Raw genomic sequence first — 21,135 nt, 5'->3', positions numbered from 1 at the left:
CATAAGCTTTGATCTGAAAAAAAGTCGGATTTTCCTTTAAAATTTTATATTTTTGTTTAAATATATCTTAAAAATGAACATTCAGTTATGAAGAATTTGAGAAAAGAATTTGACAAAAACTTTCAGTTCATTTTTCAATGGAAATTTGAGAATAATTTTTAAAAAACTTCAATTGAACAAGAAACTAAAAATAAATTTTTTAAAGTCGTTGTAATTGCATTGTTGTTGTAATTTTCATCACATTTTGTGCAGCGAAAAAATGTAATCAGCCTATTTCGAGAAGCTCAAATAGAAAAGATTCCTAGAATTTAACGTTGAATTGAGAAAATCATTTAAAAATATGAATAAAAAATTAAATTATGAAACGAATTGCGTTTTTATTTTGTTGTTCACATTTATTTATAATTTGATGAGTCAAAATTATCTTATCAGTAAATAAAACGTAATTCTCTCTCTTAGAAATTACAGTACAGTAATGGGCAAATATATTTCTTATGGCATTTTCGAAACACTTTTCACATTCAGAGGTTTTCAAAAGTTCTCAATTTACACAAGAGAATTTTTGAAAAAAATAAATAAAAAGTACAGAGATTAAACCGCATTTTGATAGCTGAGAGAAAAAAATCTTCAAACCACGTGACCTGAAATTGACCTGAATGCAAAATTGAAACTCATCACACGACGACTTTCTATAATTTTACTTCCTATAAACTCAATTATAATCTCATTCTAGTAATATTTTTAGTCAAGTTCAGACTTCTCGTAATCACAATGAATCGTTTTATTGCAATTTTAATTTTATTTCTCGTCGGTACGACAAAAGTTCAGTGTCAAGAACTCGAAGTTGAGTGTCAAGAAAGGAAGAACGATTCAGACAATTGTTATTTGCGACATGTACATCTAGAAAATAACTCAACGAAACTCCGATTCATTATTCCAATTGATTCAAACTTCACCAATGTCGTATTTGATTGCTCTAAAATAAATATTTTCCCAACGGAACTTTTCGATCAACTGCCCAATGTGGATACTCTTGAACTGAACGATGCCCAGATTTCAGTTATTCCGGACTTTTCATTCCAAAATGCAACAAAACTCCATCAAATACATCTACAGTCCAACTTGTTGAGAAAAATTAATGAGAATACTTTCGTTGGTGCAACTTATTTGGAGTTTATCGATCTGAGTAAAAATCGAATTGATCAAATTTCTCCGAAAGCCTTCGACAGTACACCCAATGTGAAGATTATTGTTCTGAGTGAAAACAAATTAGAAAGTATTGACGCTGCAACTTTTGCACCGCTGAAGAATTTAACTGAACTTAGTTTGTATGAGAATCAGATCAAGTTGGTCGCTGCATCAGCTTTCTCGAATAATGGAAATTTAGAAGAGATTTTATTGCACGATAATAATTTGGAAAGCTTAGAACTGGAAATTTCGTCTAAAATGAAAATATTGGATGTTTCGCGGAACAAATTGAAGTCGCTAACACTGAAACCAGGAAACGTTACTGCTAACGAAGCCAAGATAAAAATTTTACGAGCCATTGGAAACAAACTTTTAACAGTCAACATCAGTACCAGCTTGGATGTTAGAAAACTTTTTGTTTCGCAGAATCAAATTGGAAGTCTTGAGAACGTTTCAACATCCTCAAACCTTTCGGAGTTTCGAATTGCTAACAACTTGCTACAAAATCTTCATGGAATCGAAATTTTTTCAGACGTGGAAATTTTTGACCTTAGTGGTAACAGAAACATCACTTTTGAAAAAAATATTTTTGGTTCGTTAAAGCAACTTTTTTGGTTAAAGTTAACTGATGTTTCGATGAATAGTTTTGATCTCAATTGGTTTGCTAAACATGAAGAGTTAGCTGCATTGGAGATCGATGAAAATAATTTAAAAGAACTGGATTATGAAGGAATAACTCAAAGTTTTCCTGCTTTATCAAGAGTTCACATAAACTTTAACCAGTTTAATTGTACATTTTTAGAAAAGATGTTGAATTACTGGAGAAATAACACACTTATTCATGTATATGATGTCAATTATTTCATTGAATCAAACGTTTATGGAGTACTTTGCGTGAAGGAAGAAAAAGAATTCTCTGAGCTTAATTAATCATTACGATCTAGTTCAAAAAGCAGCGAAAAAGAATAACTCATATAAGTTTTTGAGTTTTGAAAAAAAATTTTAATAACTTTACATTCAACCAGTTTGATTCGGCTCATTTCGAGTGTCTGTAGAATATTTTATGGCTTTTAATTATTTTGTTAATAAACTAGCTTTTTTAGTGATATTTTCATTTGTTTTTTTTATATTTGATTTAAATAATGTATAAAGATCCGAAATACTATGAAGAAAATTTATACCTCACTGATGAGTTTATTTAAATGTCTTCAAAGAACTTAGTTATCAATTTGATTTAATTTTATGATTGCTTCTTACTCTACAGACTTAAAAGAGGTGATTTCAAAGGAATTCTTTGCGCCGCTTAGATAGATCCAGTAGTTTTGTCTCAAAGTAAGGTTGTGATTCTCCCACAGTTGTCAATTTTTCTGTCAAGTATTCCGGGAGTAGATCATTTTTGGCTTTGTCAATTAGTTTCAGCGCATTAAAATAGACTCTTTGCTTCATGTCAAGTAATTCTATTTCATTGAACGTGCTCTTTTCATTCGTATATCGATCCTTAAAGGATTGCTCGCAGTGCTTTGTTGCATGTCCTTTGAATAGCCTTCAAGTCGTCTTTCATTAGCATCGTCTTTTTTTAAATTTTTTAAAGTTTTTTTAATTCCTCATAGAAGTAGATATAACTCAATTAGAAGTTTCATTTTTAAAATAATCATCTAAGAGGGTTAATTTTATCCCTTTTCGATTCGCAGAGTAAATTTTAAATAAAAGATAAGTACTCACCATTATTTCATCTCTCAGTCAATTACAATTCATACAAAGATTTAGACGCATAACAATGCAAGTCTTTATGACTTTGTTGATTTTATTCCTGATCAGTATTCTAACAAAATCTCAGTTTTTCGAGATTGAAGTGGATTGTATTGAAGATTTTGATATCCATAGACCCAATCCTTTGTCGCCAGTTTGTGTTATCAATAATGTGGACATTCAAAACAACTTTACACAAATTCGTATTTCAAATATAGATGATACGACACCAACGTGGATCAGCTTTCGGAACTCAACAATACCCGTTTTGTCACCCAGGACTTCTCGATCAAATAAAAAATGTCACTGGAATTACTATGGTCAAAGTTCAATTAAGAAATATCTCGGATTTTGCATTACAAAATGCAACAAAACTCCAAAACTTATTGTTGAGCTTTAACAATTTGACCGAAATTGGAGATAATACGTTCAGTGGCGCAATAAATCTCGAGAATCTCAATTTAGCGCATAATTGCATTTCGAAAATTTCATCGAAGGCGTTCGTCAATACACCAAATTTGAAGTATTTGGGATTGGGTTTTAACAAATTAGAAGAAATTGATGCGGAATTGTTCTTGCCACTCAAAAATTTGTGGAATCTTTCTTTGTATAACAACAAGATCAAGTACATAGCTGCAACAGCTTTTACGAAAATCCCAAATCTACTTGTCCTTTACTTAAATCACAACAATTTGGAAAGCTTGGAACTTCATATTGAATCACGTTTGAGTCAACTTTATGTATCATACAACAAATTAAAGTCACTAACTTTGAAGTCCGTTAAATCAGGAGCAATGTCAGGTTGTGTTGAAGCAAAATCGAATCAACTTTCTTCCATCAACATTGATCCAAGTCTATATGTTGTACAGCTTTATCTTTCATCGAACAAAATTGAAAGTTTGGACAGTATCTTGTCACATACGAAAATTTTTAGGCTTAATCTTGATGGAAATTTGTTAAGAAACCTCGACGGTCTGAATAAACTCAAACGTTTGACGTATTTGGATTTAAGTAGCAACAATATTACATACCAACCAGATGTTTTTGGTTCACTACAACAACTTAATTGGTTGAATTTGTCAAATACTTCAATGACACATTTCTCTTTTGAATGGTTTGGTATTCAAAAGAACCTTTTCGATTTGGAGTTGAGTCGAAATCTGTTAAAAGAACTAGATTATAAAAGATTTTCGATATATTTTCCTAATTTAGATGCTTTGACAATCAACAATAATCAATTCAATTGTACTTTTCTGGAAGATATGATGACTTATTGGAAGAATATGACTCAAATTAGTATTTGGGATGCTAAAACAGTGGATCCAACACCAAATGTGGCAAACATAAAATGCATTAATGAAGAAATTAAAAAAGAAGTTTACATGGAAGAGTCAAAATTATTTGGAAAAATGTTTGTAATGATAAGTTGCATAGGAATTTTTATTTTTGTTGGTTTTTTGTTGGTTTTGTTCTTGATGAAAAAAATTCGAAACAAATATTGTATTCGAATTTCTTCAAATAATCAATCATGTAATGAATTAATGAACAGTGAATTTCAATAAAAAAAATATTAAAAAAATTATAAAAGTTCTGATTATAAGAAAAGTTTTCAACTTCAAAAATGAATCAAGATAAAAAAAATCATGAAAAAAAACTAAAAATCGAACTAAAAAGGAATTAATAAGAGATAAAAGTGCCAAGTAAGCGAGTTAATCAAATTTGAAAGAACAAAATTTGCAAAGAACTAGTGTCAAACTACTTCGTTGGTTGGTCGTAGTAACCTATTTAGTTACAATTATCATCGCAAAAAAAAACAAATAATTTCTTCAGCCGTTCCACGGTCGCGAAATAGAAAAATTAATCAAAAAAAGATTTTAAAAACAAGTTTCATTTATCTGAAATACTTCAAAAATTATTTTAAAAATTCAAAACGAAAAATTTTTAAATAAAAATCCTTGGCTTTCAAGTACAATTTGAATTATTTTATTTAATAGTTGAACTTAAAGTTATTGAAAAATCAGCTTTTCCACATCCCATCCCTCGACATCAGCATTTCACCGAAAAAAATGGAATGAGATTTTTTGATGGTTTTGTATTAGTTAAAAACCTAAATTTAAAATTCTACAACGAACCAAATGGATTTTAGACATTTTTTAGTGCATTTGGGTATATTCAAGTACCTCTTTGACATACCCGATCTCACTAAAAATGCATAGAAACACTTTGGTTCGTTCTAGAATTTTAAATTTAGGTTTTTTAAGTTAGTTTAGGCCTAACTAATATAAAACCATCAAAAAATCTCATGCCATATATTTTTCGATGAAATGCTGATATCGGGTGATGTGCATGATCCATCAAAATTTCAACAACAATTCTTTACTTACCATCATTTAAAAGCTCTTTAAGTCCAAATTGATCTTAAAAAGCATTAGAAAATTGGTCTGAAATCCCTTTGCCAACATCCAATCGCTTTTCTGCCTCTTGTAAGCTTTTAATCCAATCTAAAGTGACCAATTGTCTCGTCTATCTCCCATTTCAGTGTCGCATTCATCTGTCTGCATAAATCCTGAACAAATAGCATTCAATCATACATCCCCTTATCCGTAAACAAACACAAAAAGCGCACTTTTCATCACAGCCCAGAGAAAATGATTGCATTTCCGAACAATATCTCGAGACGACGATGAAAAGAACGACACTAAACTATAAATTTTATTGCACGTCACACACACATGTTCCAAGCTATATGGTACGAAATAAGTGCATTCAACACAAAATAATGCTCAAGAAAAGCGGAAAATGGCTTTGTGTGCCATTCAATAATATTATGTAAGAAATTATGCATATGTTTACGCTTCCTCCCATTCTTTTCCTTATTCTTTTCTCTCTTCATGGCTGCATCAAAGGAACATCGTTTCTTCCTTTATTTTTTCTTGCTCCGAAACGAAAGCAATGAAATATTATTACCAAACATATGTAGGAAATAACGATTTTTTTCTCTACCAAACCTGGCTTTTTGGCAGTCAAGGAAGACTCAAATCTTTTTTTATTTTAGTTTCGTCTTACTTGCATCAATATTTTAAAAAGATTTCTCGTCTTACAAGCAGCACAAGAAAAAAAAGTCGAGTGTAGTGGCACTCTGGGGAAGAAACATGCAAATAACGGTATTTGTGTTCCATCAGACAGAGACACGCAGAAGAGTGAGAACGGCATCGAAGAAGTAAAAAAGGTGAATTGAATATTGTATTGTAACAAAATACCAGTATCTGCCTCAAGATAAATAGATTTCTGCTCGTTCTTACGTCGATTCTTGTTGGTTTTATTTAAGAGACGAGTGAGTGAGTGTCTGTGTGTGTTTGAATATTTACATGATACTCACTCGTTAAAAGCTTTAGTTATGTTACATTGAAAATTGTGGAAATTTTATGTTTTGAAGCTAAAAATTTTCTTGGAAGTATTTTGAGAGGTATATTTTTTATTTAAAATAAATTTTTATTTTTTTATTTAAAATTTAAATTTTCTTTAAAATTAGCTTAATTCTAATTTAATTAAATAAAATAATTATTTCTTAATTTTTAAAAAAATATTAATAAAATAATTTTCGAATGTTTCAATCCTTCCATTATTTCTACAAAAATATTTGAAAAATTTAAAGAGTTAATTTTAAGTTAATTTAATTTAAAATTTTAATTAAAAAAGTTTTTTTTTGCATTTTTATGAAATAAATATTGAATAGTTCAAAGCCAAAATTAATTTTTTTGAGAAAATTTCGTGAAATTAAATTTTAAATAAATTTTAATTAAATTTTAAAAAATTTTAAAATTCTCTTAACGGTCGTGATTAAAGAATATAATTCTAAAATTTTATTAAATTAAATTAAATTAATTAATTTTAAAAATTAAATTTCAATTAAAATTTTTGAAGAAAATTTGAAATAATTTTTTTATTGAAATGAATTAATTTTGTTTTTTTTTATTTTTTAACCAAAAGATTAATTATTTTGATTTTTATTTTATTTTATTTTTAATTATTTATTATTATTTTTTTTATTATTATATTTTTTTTAAATTATTTTTGAATATTTGAGACGATTTTAACACATTTTTTTAAAAAAAATTTCAGTGAAAATAATTTTATAATTTTTCTGAATTTCTTTCAATATTTTAGAATAAAAATTAATTAATTAAATTTACAACAAAAAATATATTAAATTAATTGAAAAATTTAAAATAAATGAAAAATAAATAAATTTTTATCTATTATCTATTTTTTTAAAATTTTCACGATATATCGTTTAAAATATCTCGCAGAATTTTTCACTTTAAAAAACATAATTTTTTTACATTACAAGTCTTCTTCGTCGTCTTTTAGAGGAAAAGCAAAGGAAAGTAAAGCGGCAAAGAAAAAGATATGAGAGTAAAGTGTATTTACCGACAAGAAATGAAAGTAAATAAAGTTTTGATGATATGCGGGGGGAGGCAGAAACACTTTGTGCTGTTGCAGTTTTCGATGCAATTTGCCATGATTGGTTTGCATCACAAGTTTACGTGCTCTTATCAAAGAGACTTTTGAGCTTTTACGAAATTCGGAACCACTAGATTTGTTAATTTATGTACAAAGACATCTTCTTGGTTCATCTAATATTAACAAAATGCAAAATAAATAAACAGAAAAGGTACGTTCCCCTTCCAAAGATGTTACAAAATATTATTATTATTATTATCATGTGTGTTTGTGCAGGCAGCCAACTATTGTCAACTAAGCCACAAAAACAACAAACCATATAAACACAAAGGACAGGACATCCCATCGTACACGGCAAACTCATATAAAGTCATTTATAACCATAATTTATATGAAAATCCTCACATTTTCTCTGCTTCTTGCCTCCTTTTGTTGCCTTCTGTCTACTTTGTGTTGTACCTCGGTTCGCCGCCATGTGAACCAAATGTGTTGCGTATTAAAACTCGTGCACGACGACGACGAAGACATAACAAGAAGGGTTGTCTATTAAATTAACTGCTTAGTGCTTATACAATTTACGCAACGACCGAAATCGCCCGACGTTGGTGAAATGTGTGTCAAACCCCGAAAATTGTCCCAAATCTAATTTAAAGTTTTACATCGGGGTCTTTCTTCGTCTTTGCACGATAATGATGTGCACGAAACAACAAAAAACACACGATGACGACACAAAAAGGTGTCTCTCGTTCGGCAGAGAGGAGAAAATGCCGGTGTTTTTCATAATAAATTCATTCAGGAAAACCTTTTATTAATAAAACAAGCGCATGGAAAGGAGTACCTTTTGCGAGTGGATGGCGTAAAAGTAAAAGCAAAAGAGGCATAAACAAAAGGAAAAACAATAATAAAACAGTAAATCGAGACACAAATAAAATGTTGCTTTGTTTTACACGAAAAATCACGTGGAGGAGGAAATTTGCGCGGGAAGTGGAAATGAAGTCGAGTTTTGAAGAAAAATTGCTCTTTTTATGAGTTCCTTAGTTTTTTTTTATTTTTATTTTTCTTTAAAAATATTAAATATTTTAGATTTTTCAAAATTTTCTTTTATTTTTAAATTTTTTTTTTTATTTTTTAATTTTTTCCAAAATTTTTTTTTTACTTTAGAATTCTTCTCAATTTTCTTTAAGATTTTCCCAAAATTTTATAATTTTCTTTGATTTTAAAATTTCCTTGAAATTAATTAATTAAGCTTCGTTTTCCTAGATTTACAAAATTTAACTACTGCATTCAAAATTTGCAAAAATTAAAAATTTTACAAACTTTTTGATTTTTTTTTGTTAGTTTGCAAAAGATTTTTCTGGATTTTCTGATTTTAAAAAAGAAAAATTAAGATTTTTTTGAAAATTGAATTTTTTCAGAATTTTTACTTTGTTTAAAATTTTGAATTCAGAGAAAATTTCCTTTAATTTTCTAATATTTTTGAGAATTTTCCTTAATTTTTGAAAAAATTTCTAGATTTCATAATTTTTTTTTACAATTTGCCAAAAACTTTTCCATAAATTATAATTTTTAATAAATTTTATAAAAATAATTTTTTTTATAACATAAATTTGTAATTTTTTAAAGATTTTTTCGAATTTACCACATGTTTGAAAAATTTCAGAGTTTTTCAAAAATTATCCAGATTTATTAAGGGTTAAGTCTTTCTTAATTTTTTAAAATTAAATTAAAATTTGCAACGATTTCCCATAAATTTTCTTAATTTTCTTTAAAAACTTTTATCGGAATTTTCGAAATTTTTTTTAAATTTTCCGAATTTTTCATTTTTTCTAATTTTGAAAATATTTTTTCAAATTTTCGATTTATTTTAATAATTTAATCGATAATTTTTTTTAAATTTAAATAATTATTTTTTACAAAAATATCAAAATTCACTTTTGAAGAGCTCATGGAATCCCATCGTAAATTTCCTTCTCACCATGAAAACTGAACCATTCCCTGACTCAAATTAACTTTTCTCAGTATCGCCTTTTGTTTAATGACATTCATTCCGAGTATCGTCTTTTCATCTCTATAAATAAACTCACATGTGAATAGCTGAGAGGATCTTCTTCTCAAGTTCCTTCCATTGTATGCTAAAATGCTTCTTGAATAAAATACTTTGACAAGAGGATACAAGAGGCTACTCTTGTCCAATAATTAATTATTTATGAATGAAAGGAGGCTTCTTTTGCCGTTACTTTATTACTTTGTAAATATTTTAATAACCAAAAGGTGACAAATTTTATATGATTTACACAAATTTATGTCTTTTGGCACCTGTTTCGTGTTTATATGTGGGTCAAGCAGAGCCAATAAAATTTTATAGTTTTCCATTTTAAATATTCATTTCTTCGGTTCTTCAGTTTTTTTTTGTTCCTTCCGACGATGACTAAATAAATTTTCCGTTTTTTTTTCTTTCTCACAATATTTAGTTGAGCAAATATGTCAGGATCATGACTTGCGTTCCGAAATATTCATCATATGATAAATGCATATTCCTTTAAGGTTTAAGACAATCCCACATAATAACAAACGAAACGAATAAAAAAAAACGAGAAAAACAGACAGCTCACATATATCAAAAGAAAAGCACACGAAGCACACAAAAGAAAAGCGACTGTGATGTGAGAGCATTGGGAAAAATAGCAGTAGGGAGGAAAAAAATGTGGGAAAAGTACAATAATAATTCATAGTTGTTGTAAATTTCAAACATTAATATTTTTTTTTTATAATGTCAGTCACTCGGTGCGATACGTGAGACGTGAACGACGACGAAAAAAACCCGTATAGATGTCAGTGAAATCCCTTTTGTAATATTTCAAATATTTCACAAGAAATAAATATAAAAATATTACTTTTTTTATTTTTCGACGACGACGTTCTTCTTTTTTTCAACCCATATCTCTCTATTCGCATTTGAAGATGAAGAAACAAAAAAAAAATGTCTCAAACTCTCGTGTAAGCAAGTAATAAGTTTTGATGGAAAATGATACTTCTCCTATAATTTATGGCTTTTAAATAAAGAAAACAGTTGAGTTGACCTTAAAACAAAAAAAAAAGTTGAAGAAAAAAAAAGTAAAGACGTTATGAATTATTTAGCGTGACAAAATTTTTATTTGGGGCAAAAACCATCATAAGAACCATAAGATTAAGTATCTTTCCATTTTTGTGGTAAGGCAGCAGAAAAAATGGAGAAGAATTAAGAGAAAATAAACATGTAGGGCGATGCGTTGATAAAAAATGAGAAGTCTTAATTTTTATCGTTCTTTAAATCCCTTTTAAGGACATGAAAAAGTTTTTCTTGTGAAAACAAACAATGCTTATTTTTATTTATTTTTTTTTTGTTGTAGAACAAGTTTTCAATTTTTAGCGGTTTGAGGAATTTTTGTAGCTTGTAATAAGCTTAGAAATAATTTTAGAAAAAAAATTCGTTAAAAGCTTATAAAAACTGATTTTTATTTATTAGAAAATCTTAAAACAGCAATTTGAATTTTTTAGACCACGTGACCAAAATTAATTTTAGAAATTAATTTTTTTACATTTTAAAAATAAATCTTTTGCTTAGCTTACTAGATTAAATTTACTAAAATGCAAGTTTTTAAGAAAAATTGAAATAAATTTTTATATGAAAATTTTGTCATTTTTTTCTTCTAAATCTATTCACTGAAATTCGTTAAAAAAAATCGTTTTCTTAAATCGTTTTCTTAAACGAAATTAGATTTCTTAAAAAATTTTTAAAATTTTCTTAAAAACTTTTAAATTTTCCTTCATTTTCAAAAATTTTCTTTGATTTTCCAAATTTTTCAGGTATCTTGAGTGCTTCTAATTTTTTTTGAAATAATTCCTGAATTTTACAAAGTTATTAAAAATTATTTTATAATTTTAAAAATACTGAGGGCCTAATTTTCAGCTCAAAAATTACGGATTCATTATTAGAAATATTAGATCTTCATTTGACCTTGAAATGACCTTTATTTTTTTAAGCAATATACTTTAATTTTTAAGAGGTTTATTTTTTTAAAAAATGTTCGTTTTTGGAAAATAAGGCTTTACTGGCCACTTAAAAGTTTTTCCTAAGCCACGTAACATTTTTTTTTAAATTTTGCTAAAATTCTATTAATTTTCGATGATAAAAAAAATCTCATAACACCCATTAAGTAATTTCTGATAAATTTCACACTGCAGCTTTCCGTCAAAATTTTAATTGCCATCGTGTGTTGTTTGTCAATCAGCTCACAATTTAAAGCCTTTCCCAATATGTCACATGTCTTTGTTCATATATGATGAACGATGACGACAACCATTAAATAACGAGCCTTTCATAACAATGATCGTCAATAAGCGCATCATCGATTCTCTTCTCGTTACATAAATTTCTAGTTAGCATTCTCCCACTTTGCCATTGACGACAATAGTTTTTTTTTTGCAACATAAGATTTATTGTACGGAATTGATACAAGGTTATTTATAGGCAAAATTGGCCACAATGGAATTAATCTCTCTCACACATTCATTATTATTTTATACGTTTAATGTTTGTTCGTAGTATAAATTGGTTGCACCAACAACAACACTTGAAACATCAATACAAAAAGCCATAATGCAGGGATTATAAGGAAAATAAAAGGGAATTACTGGATGTTATATTTTGGGGTTTGATAACAATTTGATTTACATTTTCCCTTGTGCCTTTTATTGTTTGTTCGGTGTCTGTGTCTGTGTGTGAGTTAACAATTTACGGCCCACCTGAGATGCTTCGTTTTCCGCATTTAATGACCAAACCGACCTCATTTCACAAAACATATTAATTTTAATTTAATAAATTAATAACAATAATAATTTAAATTTTTGATCGCACCAATTTTTTGTTTCCCCGTCGTTGTCAATTAAAATATCAAACTGACTGTGCAATTTTAACATTTTTTTCGGACACGTTTCGTTGTGCATACATGCGGTAGATATACGGGGCGAAAATTCAATCAATTAATATAATTTAACACATTTATTTTTATTCAATTATAAAGCATAAAAATTAAATGTCTGACAGCAATAAAGCTCAAACGAACGCGCGGGCGATGCGTCTATTTGTGGTCGGATTAATTTTTGTCAATAAATGCTGATCTGTAATTAATCGCCCGAAAGAACGTGGCGCCTCGCACCTCGTTTTTGGCACATATTATTTTTTGACAAAGTAAATCCCGGCAAACAAAGTGAGGCAGCAAACCGAGTGAATAAAACCGAGGGATGACAAAAGAATATAAAAGATAACGAAAGACGATAATAATATAAAAATTTATTTTATAAAAAAAAATTCATAAATAATAACTGTTGACAAAATATTGTATTGTCATGCAAATTTAATTCACTTTATATTTATTTATTTTTTATTATTCTGAATCATGACAACGATGATGATAAGATTTAGAGCTTGTTGAATTGATTCTCTCTGTCGGTTTTCTTTTTTTTTATATTTTGTGAAAATCGTTTTTTGAGAGGATGAAGATGCTCCCTAATGGCGTCTTTCCGTTAAAGGAGGTAAGAGTTTATTTTTTTTTTATTAATTTTTATTTATTATTTTTTTTTATTTTAAAATATTTTGAGCGAATAAATAAAGAGATGATAAAAAGCTTCTTTTATGAAGTAAGAAATGAGTCTATTGAATTAAGCTGCCAATGAGGATGAAAAGGTTATATACCGATTTAATACCTCAGACAAAGAGGATTCAACGACTGGATGAAACAAATTCAGAATTAAACAAAACTTGATAGAAAATTAAGAGATCAGAATTAACAGCAATTACAATCGAAACAATAACATCGTGGAATAAACTTTTTATTAAGATCCATTGATTTCGTCCCAAGGATTTGTTTCGAAAAGAGTAAAAACATATTCTATGGTGAATATGAAACTATCAAATTTGTTTGATTTTGAGCTAAGGTCAAAATCGGTACTCGAGTAACAGGTCAGCTTACAATAGAACGATTTCCAATGAGTCAGATTTATTTACACGCCATTTACTTGAAGAAAACGTGGCGGACGACTACTTGGAAGAGGTATATGGAACGTAAACCCATTGAAAAAAGTCAAATTTCGGCCCATATCAAATAAGTTCCGACAAAGTTCGACATGAAATTAAGATTATCGTATGATAATGAACAACTTAATAAGCTGTCACGATAAATGGCAAAAAAATTTGCTTAAATATATAAATTAGTTACTCAAAGCCCATTTAAGTAAACATTCCATTTCATGCCTAAGAGAGGACTTCCGCTTCTGAAAAAATAGAACTATATCATTTATTTTAAATAAATTCACAAAATAAAACAATTTTTTTGCGCTGTAGGAGTAAAAAAAAATAAAACGTGTGAATGAATGTTACCAAACAGAATGCGCTCAAGTCAACTCAATATTTTTTTCACGCGACAAGTCTTTCTAATTTTTTTTTCTAAAATGTATGTTTAACGTAATCCTCAAACAACTAAACGAAGGCAAACGAACGATTGCTCGTCGTCGCAAACGATAAAGGAAAAGCAACAGAACTGCTTAACAAAGAGATAAAACCGATGATGAAAGATGGGGCGGCATTCCTCTCTCTGTTGTATAGAAAAGCACTTGAGTGTCTTCATTCACTTTTCTTCTGCTTCTACTTTCCTCCTTCGTTTGTCGTTTCTTCAAACTTTTCATCGTCGATTAGGACAACTTTCGCATTGTATTGACATTTTGTATTGTCGCCCCAGTGAACGTCGCATGGATGACTTTTAAATGTATTTAAAGTACCTTTTTCGGATGAAATGAAGCGCAAGTCTGTGATGTACGTGGAGAGAAGAGAAGAGAATAAATAAAAAATAACTGTTAACAATACAATTTAAATTTAATTTGATCATAAAAGAGAATAAGAATGTTTTATTCATGTCTCTGGTCCAGGACTCGTTAAAATGAAATAATTTTAGCGAAAATGGCGACGACTGGTCCTTTTTCGTGAACATGTGAACGGAAAAAAATAAAACAACATAACAAGGTTGTTCTTTAATTTCACACATGATCTCTCAAAAGAGAAAACCCACAAAAATTCAAAAAATAAAAAAAATGAAAATAAGAAAAAACATTGTGCTAACTTGTAATTTTATTCACGTTTCAGTTATGATGGATGAGCCACGCTTTGCACAACCAATCGCAAACGTAACGGTAGCAGTTGGACGGGATGCCAACTTGCCGTGTGTCGTTGAGAACCTGGGATCATATAAAGTAAGTAACACAGAACACGTTTGTTTTTCATTTTCCATCCGTATAAATATAAATTTTTACCTTTGTTTCTCTCCTTTTTTTTCTTCTCGTATTATTCTTTTTTTTTGTCCGTATGTGTTTTGTTTTATTTAATGTAATAATAATAATGTTTATGAGAAGACACTTATATTTTTCATTTTTTTTTTTGCTGTTCCTTGTGCTTTTCCGTTGTTTGCTCGAGTGTGCTTTTGCTTTATGGTTTTGTTTGTGTCGAGAGATGCGAACTCTTAAGTGGGAATAATATAATAAATAACACTTCAGAAATGTTGTTTGCTCATGTGAAACATTAAATTGCCTCTTACTTTTCTTATGCCGTTTCTTTTGCGGTTGAGCGTTGACAAAAAATTTCCAAAAGACAAAAAAAAAGATGAAAAATAGTTTGCAAGGTTTTTATTTTATTTTATTTAATGAAAAACAGCTCGAACACAAAATAAGAAAAAAAATGTCTCAGATTTATGTTTTTCCATGTTGGTCACGACACTCATCGTCAACAACGAGTAAATGTGACGGCGTGGGTGAGATGAGCAAAAATGCAAAACAAATTAAGACTGTAACAAAACTAAAATGAAGCGATTCGTGACAATTACGGAGGAGAGTCAGAGGAGGAGGCAGAAGAGGATTTATTTAAAACAAGTGTTACCCGTTAACTTTGTTCTACCCGTCGATATTTTTTCAAAAGCAGAAATTATAAAAAGTCCGTTCTTAAACCTTTTAATAGCTTAGCCTGAAACACTACAAAAGGACTCAAAGATATTCGTGAAGCAAAATTAGAGTTATTTCGTTACAATTTTTTTTTATTGATTTTGAGTTTTATCTATTAATAATATTGAAACTTGAAATCAATAAAAAAAAATTTAACGAAGTAACTTAAATTTCGCTTCACGAATCTCTTTGAATTTTTTAGAAGAATTTTAGGCTTAGCCATTAGAAGGTTTAGAAAAAAAATTATTTTAGGGAAACTTTCTGCTTTTGAAAAAATTGACAGGTAGAACGACGTTCTCAGGTAACTCTAGTTTAAAAAAAATTATGAAAGTTGTAGTGAACTTTCAAAAACTGCTTAAAATTTTTTCCAATTTTCCAAACCAATCGATTTTTTTAAAAAGAATCAGGCTTGTATGATTTAAATGAAAATCAACAATCAAAAAATCAAAAAAATGTTTTGATTTTTTTAAGAGACAAATCAAATAATGATTTGAATTTTGATTTTCAAAACTAAAATTTTTAGATTTGATTTGATCTAAAAATTGATTTAAATCAAAATTAATTCAAATCAAATCAAAAAAAAAAAATTCGAAACTGAATTTTTTTATTTTATTGGAATTAATTTTGATCTAAATCAATTTTCAGATCAAATCAAATCAAAAAAAATTAAGTTTTGAAAATTTTTTGATTGATTTGCTATTGATTTGATTTGAGGCATCCAAAAATATCAAAATTTAAATCATACAAGTCTGAAAAGAATCCTCTATAAAAGCCGATATTTAGCCTTAAGTTCCTAAAAACGCATATCCGCCACTGGTTTGAGATGAAAATGAGAAAAACAAAAAAAAAAAGTTATTGTTTTATTTAAACATTTTTTTTTGTGCTGTCTGTTGTTTCTTTTTTTTTTGTACCGGAAAGTGTTTCATGTTATTATTGTCGACTTCTGAGCAAAAATTATTTTTATTTAATTCAAATGAGATTTGAGCGCCTTTCTCATCTAAATTCTCCTGAAAAATCCATTAACACGATTTTTTTGTGTCTGTAACAAACGCAAAAACACAGAAAATGATGATTTTGTGTACAAAACGAGAGAAGCGAGAAAAATAAAAAGGAGGAGAAACGAATTTCCGTAAGGGAAGTAACAAATGTCGCTAAAAGCCTATATAAATTATTACGTGAAATTTACCTAGTATTTTTATATCATTATTACTTTGCTGCTACGTTACGTACTCTCGTCGCGTATAAATTTCGTAAATATAAATTGCAGTAAATTTTTAAGTGTTACAGAACATTTACTTCATATAAATAAATAAATAAAAGACAAATAAACGTCTTGCAATTAAATTTAACATGGAACATCATTAATCGTTGTCAACGCATTTTTCGTTCGTTCCTCGATATTTTTCATTTTTTTCTAAATAAAAGATTTTTTCGTAAGAAAAAGTAAACAAGAAAAATTATTTGTTCAAAAATCAGACAAAAAATGCCATAAAATGCACAACATCAGCAACAGCAAGTGCACCAGGCAAGCAAACGAGAGGACCTTAATGGCTTTTTTGATAATAATGTAATATAAAGTAGGCGATATGCAACATTTTTGAGCCAAAACAACATTGTAAAAAATACGTAATATAATATTAAGTGAATGTCGTAGAAAAATGGTTATGTTTTGCAGAACACAAAAAAAAATGTTTCATACACGAAAAAAAACATGAATGTAAAGTGCATCAATTCATGTTGTTCGTTGTTGGTGTTGTTAGGGCTTTTGCGAGACTCTTCTTGCTAAAAAATGCATAAAAGAAACTAAAGGTGTTATGATGATGTTGCTGCTGCTGCCAGTGATGGTATGGTTGCTATTTGCTGTTTCGTATAGCAAAGAGTGTGGAGCGAATGGAACAAAAATAATGTGAGACGAAATATGATAAACATAAGGTGCTGGATGGCAGTGCATATGCATGAAATTGTTCTTTTTTCTTATCTTAAAGGCTTTTTTTTCGCTTCATGTCTGGAGGAAGGAAGAAAATGTTGTTGTAGTTGGTGTGTTGCTGGGAAAGAGAAAATTGTGCAAGGGTGCAAGATAAATCATTGCGATCAATTTTTTGTTGTTTTTTCTGGAAGATGACTTTTTGAATATCCGAAAAAAAAAGAAAAAATGTAAAAGGAAAGTGGTTGAATGAGATTGGGGATGAGGAAGTGAACTACATTGTTCGTTTTTTGATTGATGTTGAAGTGCTATGAAGTTAAGTCAAGAAATTGATCAAAAAGGTTGAAAATTTCATTAAAATTAAAAATTAATTAATAAATCTGATAGAAGTTAAAAACCCAAAAAGAACTTCAAAATTGTCTAAATAATTTGAAAATATAAAAATTAAAGAAAAAAAATTAAATCTTTTAATTGAAATTGAAAAATTGAAAATAAAATCAATTCAATTAATGAAGATATAAGCAATGGAACTCCTCAAGTCCTTGTTTATTTTACTTTTTTAGTTTTTAGGCTTCTTAAACATTTTTTTTTCTCTTCTTTGCTTTTTTTTGTTAAGTAAATGGGTGCATTAAAATCGGTCATCAATTTTTTTCTGTGAATGTTTTAATCATTCAAATGTGTTTTTTTGAAGTTATTTTGATACTCGAAATTCCTTTTGAAAATTATTTTTTTTTAAAAATAAAAATTTAACTGCATATTCTTAAAAGAGTGTAAAAAGCAGAACAATAATAATATTTTTCAGAATAGAAAAAAATACTTTTTCAATGTGTGTAAAAATTTTGTAATTTTTACGCACTGGCATGATGCATCATAGAAAATTGTAGTCTCGGGAAATCCGGGGTAGGGAAAAGTTTTAAAAAATTGATTTTTCAATTTTCAGTACTTTTTTTCGCTTTTAAGGCAATTTATTGGTCAAGGGATTTTGCAAAAATTTTCCGATGATGTTCACTGATATTTTGAACTGAACTATAATATACCGATAAAATTGAAAATTTTGAAAAATAAAAATATACTTTATTACATTAAATTAAATTAAAAAAACTTTATTTTAAAATTTTCTATCAGAATAAATAAATTGAATATTTTAATACCGTATTTATTTTATTTTATCTTAATTTTATTTTTTTATTTTGTAATTTAATTTATTTTTTTTTTAATTTAATTTTTTTTAAATTTAATTTAATTTTTATTTAATTTAATTTAATTAATTTTCATTTTTTCTTCGAAATGCGGTAAAAAATATTTTTTCTCTTCAAATGGCAGACAAGTTAAAACTTAGAATTTAAAGCTTTTTGACTTACTCTTAAACTGAAGTAAGAGATTTAAGTTTTCATATTTTTGATACTTTTGACGAAACTTAAAAGCTTAGTTCAAATCCAAACTAAAATAGTCTAAGAAGCTTATTAAGCTTAAAAATTTGAAAATACTTAAAATCAACATGAAAAATCTTTTTTTCACAAGAAAATATCTTTAAAGGAATATTCTTTACTTTGAGCTAAATTTCAGACAACATTAAAGCAGTAAAATTAGTAAAAGAACTCAACTTACAAACATGAAAACATCCTTGTTTTTCATCACACATTTCTGTCTCACATTCCTCTTCATTATGCGCTAATTACCCTTTTTCACGTGTGTCGTTCTTTTTTATCTCATCTCAAACATTTCTCCTGCCAGACTCCAGTCTCGTTTGCGAGAAAAAACTCCCATCAAACAACTAAATCCAGTCATAAGGTTAAACTCACACCTTTTTGTTTGTTCATTTCATTAACGCACTCACATTTACCTCAATTTTTGATGAAGTCCTAGCTACTTAGTTAAGTTAGACGAGGACGACGACGACGCGTTTATCTTCCGTAGATGTCATGACGCATTGCGTGTCTAAACTTTTCTCGTCTCCGCACAAAAAAGTGACTCATTTAAGGAATAAAAATATGCTGTAAAGACACTTAACGACAATAATGAGCTTAGAAAAAGTTTATTTCCAAGGGGAGTAATTGAAAAATGTGTCTTTTTACTTGATACTTTTCGGATTATGGTAAAACTTTTGCGAGCTAAAGCGAGATAAGCTGCGCACAAAAGTGATGAAAAATGTTTAGAGTTGCGAATTTCTTCCTGCAGGGCAACTCAATTGACCTTAATTCATGTTTAAACGCAACTTTTCCGTGTTCTAGCTGAACAAAATAAAAAAACTTCGAAAAAAATAAAAAACCATTATCCGCATATTGTGATATGATAATGTTTAATGTATGCAGCAAAACAGCATGATGTGATGAGATGAACAAAAAAACACGGAGAAGGGCAGGCAAGTGAAATGGGAGAGAGAAAAAAGAATAAAGGTGAAACATGTTGTGCTTGCTCCGTTCCATTCGTCGTAGCCACAACTCAAAAAGAAAATGAATTATTTATGTGAAGCTGCGCCATTGTTATTCCGCCAGAGTGTGTATGTGGCAATTTAAAATTGTGAATTGTGTCATTGGAGGCACTTTTCTAGCGATAAATAACGCACTTAGACAAACATTTGCCCGATGAAGACTCTTCTTTGCGAGAACGTGGGAGATGCGAGCTCGAATAAACAAGCTAAAGTGGTATTTTTATTGCTTTTTATCTTGTTTTAATGAAGTTTTATTGATTTTTCGCACCACGTTGAGTCTAATTGAATACTATAAAAAATCCATGTCCCAGAAGCCAAAATAACTGTGAGATGGATGAAGTAAAAATTTGATGGTTTAGGTATCAAAAGATCGAACATTAGGGCAAAATTTTTGAATGTGCATTGGGGTGAAATTTTAGAATGTGCTTTGGGGTAAATGTTAAGAATGTGCATCGGGTTGAAATGCCCCAAAAAATAACCTAAGATATTGCCCCATTGCACATTTTATGTCTTTGCCCCAATACACATTTAAAGATTTTGTCCCAATGCATATTCTGAAGTTTCATCCTTATGTACATTTTGAAACTTTTCCCAATGCACATTTTAAAATTCCGCCCCAATGCATATTCTAAAATTTTGATCCAGTGCATATTCTCAAGTTGAAGAATTCAGAAAATTTTCCCAAAAATTTGCCCCAATCCATATTTTAAAAACTTGTTTCAATATACAATTTTTTTTCTTGGTTCCAAACTAATAATAACCTTTCATTTAATTTTCTTCTTTCAGGTGGCTTGGATCCATATCGACCGACAAATGATTCTCACAATCCATCGTCACGTCATCTCACGCATCCCACGATACAGTGTGACTTTCGATAACTCAAACACGTGGGTGCTACACGTGAAAGAAGCCCATCAGGAGGATCGTGGCTACTACATGTGTCAAGTAAACACCAACCCCATGATAAGTCAAGTTGGTTACTTGCAAGTTGTTGGTAAGTAAAAAGTAACTGAAACTGTTTCCTACATTGATTTATTAACGAGTTACAAAAAAAAAAGATTTCTGTCATTGACACTTGATTCGCAATTCAACCGAAAAATGTCAAGTTAATTCAATTTCTTGTATTTTTTTTTCAGTACCACCCAACATATTAGATATCGAAAGTACACCATCGTCTGTGGCAGTACGAGAAAACCAAAACATCAACATGACATGTCGTGCCGAAGGATTTCCCTCGCCCAAAATTATCTGGAGGCGGGAGGATGGCCAAACGATTACCGTTGAACGAAAGAGGAAGGGTAAGTTGAAGAAATTGTCACAAAAAATTAAATCAAAGACATTTTTTGGACAATTC

At 29.0% G+C, this 21,135-nt stretch overlaps 3 protein-coding genes across 3 annotated transcripts in view; all 3 read left to right on the top strand.

Annotated features, from left to right (window-relative positions):
- The window catches only part of LOC134831406 (lachesin), a 58,594-nt gene that overhangs the window by 32,501 nt on the left and 4,958 nt on the right, over positions 1 to 21,135 (top strand). The window contains exons 3-5 of the mRNA XM_063845129.1: positions 14,579 to 14,685; positions 20,568 to 20,775; positions 20,918 to 21,079. Of these exons, the coding sequence (XP_063701199.1) occupies positions 14,579 to 14,685; positions 20,568 to 20,775; positions 20,918 to 21,079 (477 nt within the window). The remainder of the gene's footprint in view (positions 1 to 14,578; positions 14,686 to 20,567; positions 20,776 to 20,917; positions 21,080 to 21,135) is intronic.
- On the top strand, positions 744 to 2,228 carry LOC134831144 (leucine-rich repeat-containing protein 15-like). The gene has a single exon (XM_063844801.1). The coding sequence runs from the start codon at positions 772 to 774 to the stop codon at positions 2,116 to 2,118; it is 1,347 nt and encodes a 448-aa protein (XP_063700871.1). The 5' UTR covers positions 744 to 771; the 3' UTR covers positions 2,119 to 2,228.
- On the top strand, positions 2,955 to 4,499 carry LOC134832381 (leucine-rich repeat-containing G-protein coupled receptor 4-like). Its single transcript, XM_063846376.1, has one exon. The coding sequence runs from the start codon at positions 3,156 to 3,158 to the stop codon at positions 4,497 to 4,499; it is 1,344 nt and encodes a 447-aa protein (XP_063702446.1). The 5' UTR covers positions 2,955 to 3,155.

Source organism: Culicoides brevitarsis, chromosome 2 (genome assembly GCF_036172545.1).
Source record: "Culicoides brevitarsis isolate CSIRO-B50_1 chromosome 2, AGI_CSIRO_Cbre_v1, whole genome shotgun sequence".
NCBI lineage: Eukaryota > Metazoa > Arthropoda > Insecta > Diptera > Ceratopogonidae > Culicoides > Culicoides brevitarsis.
The sequence above is the reverse complement of the archived record's forward strand: the minus strand, read 5'-3'. Positions and strand labels throughout refer to the sequence as shown.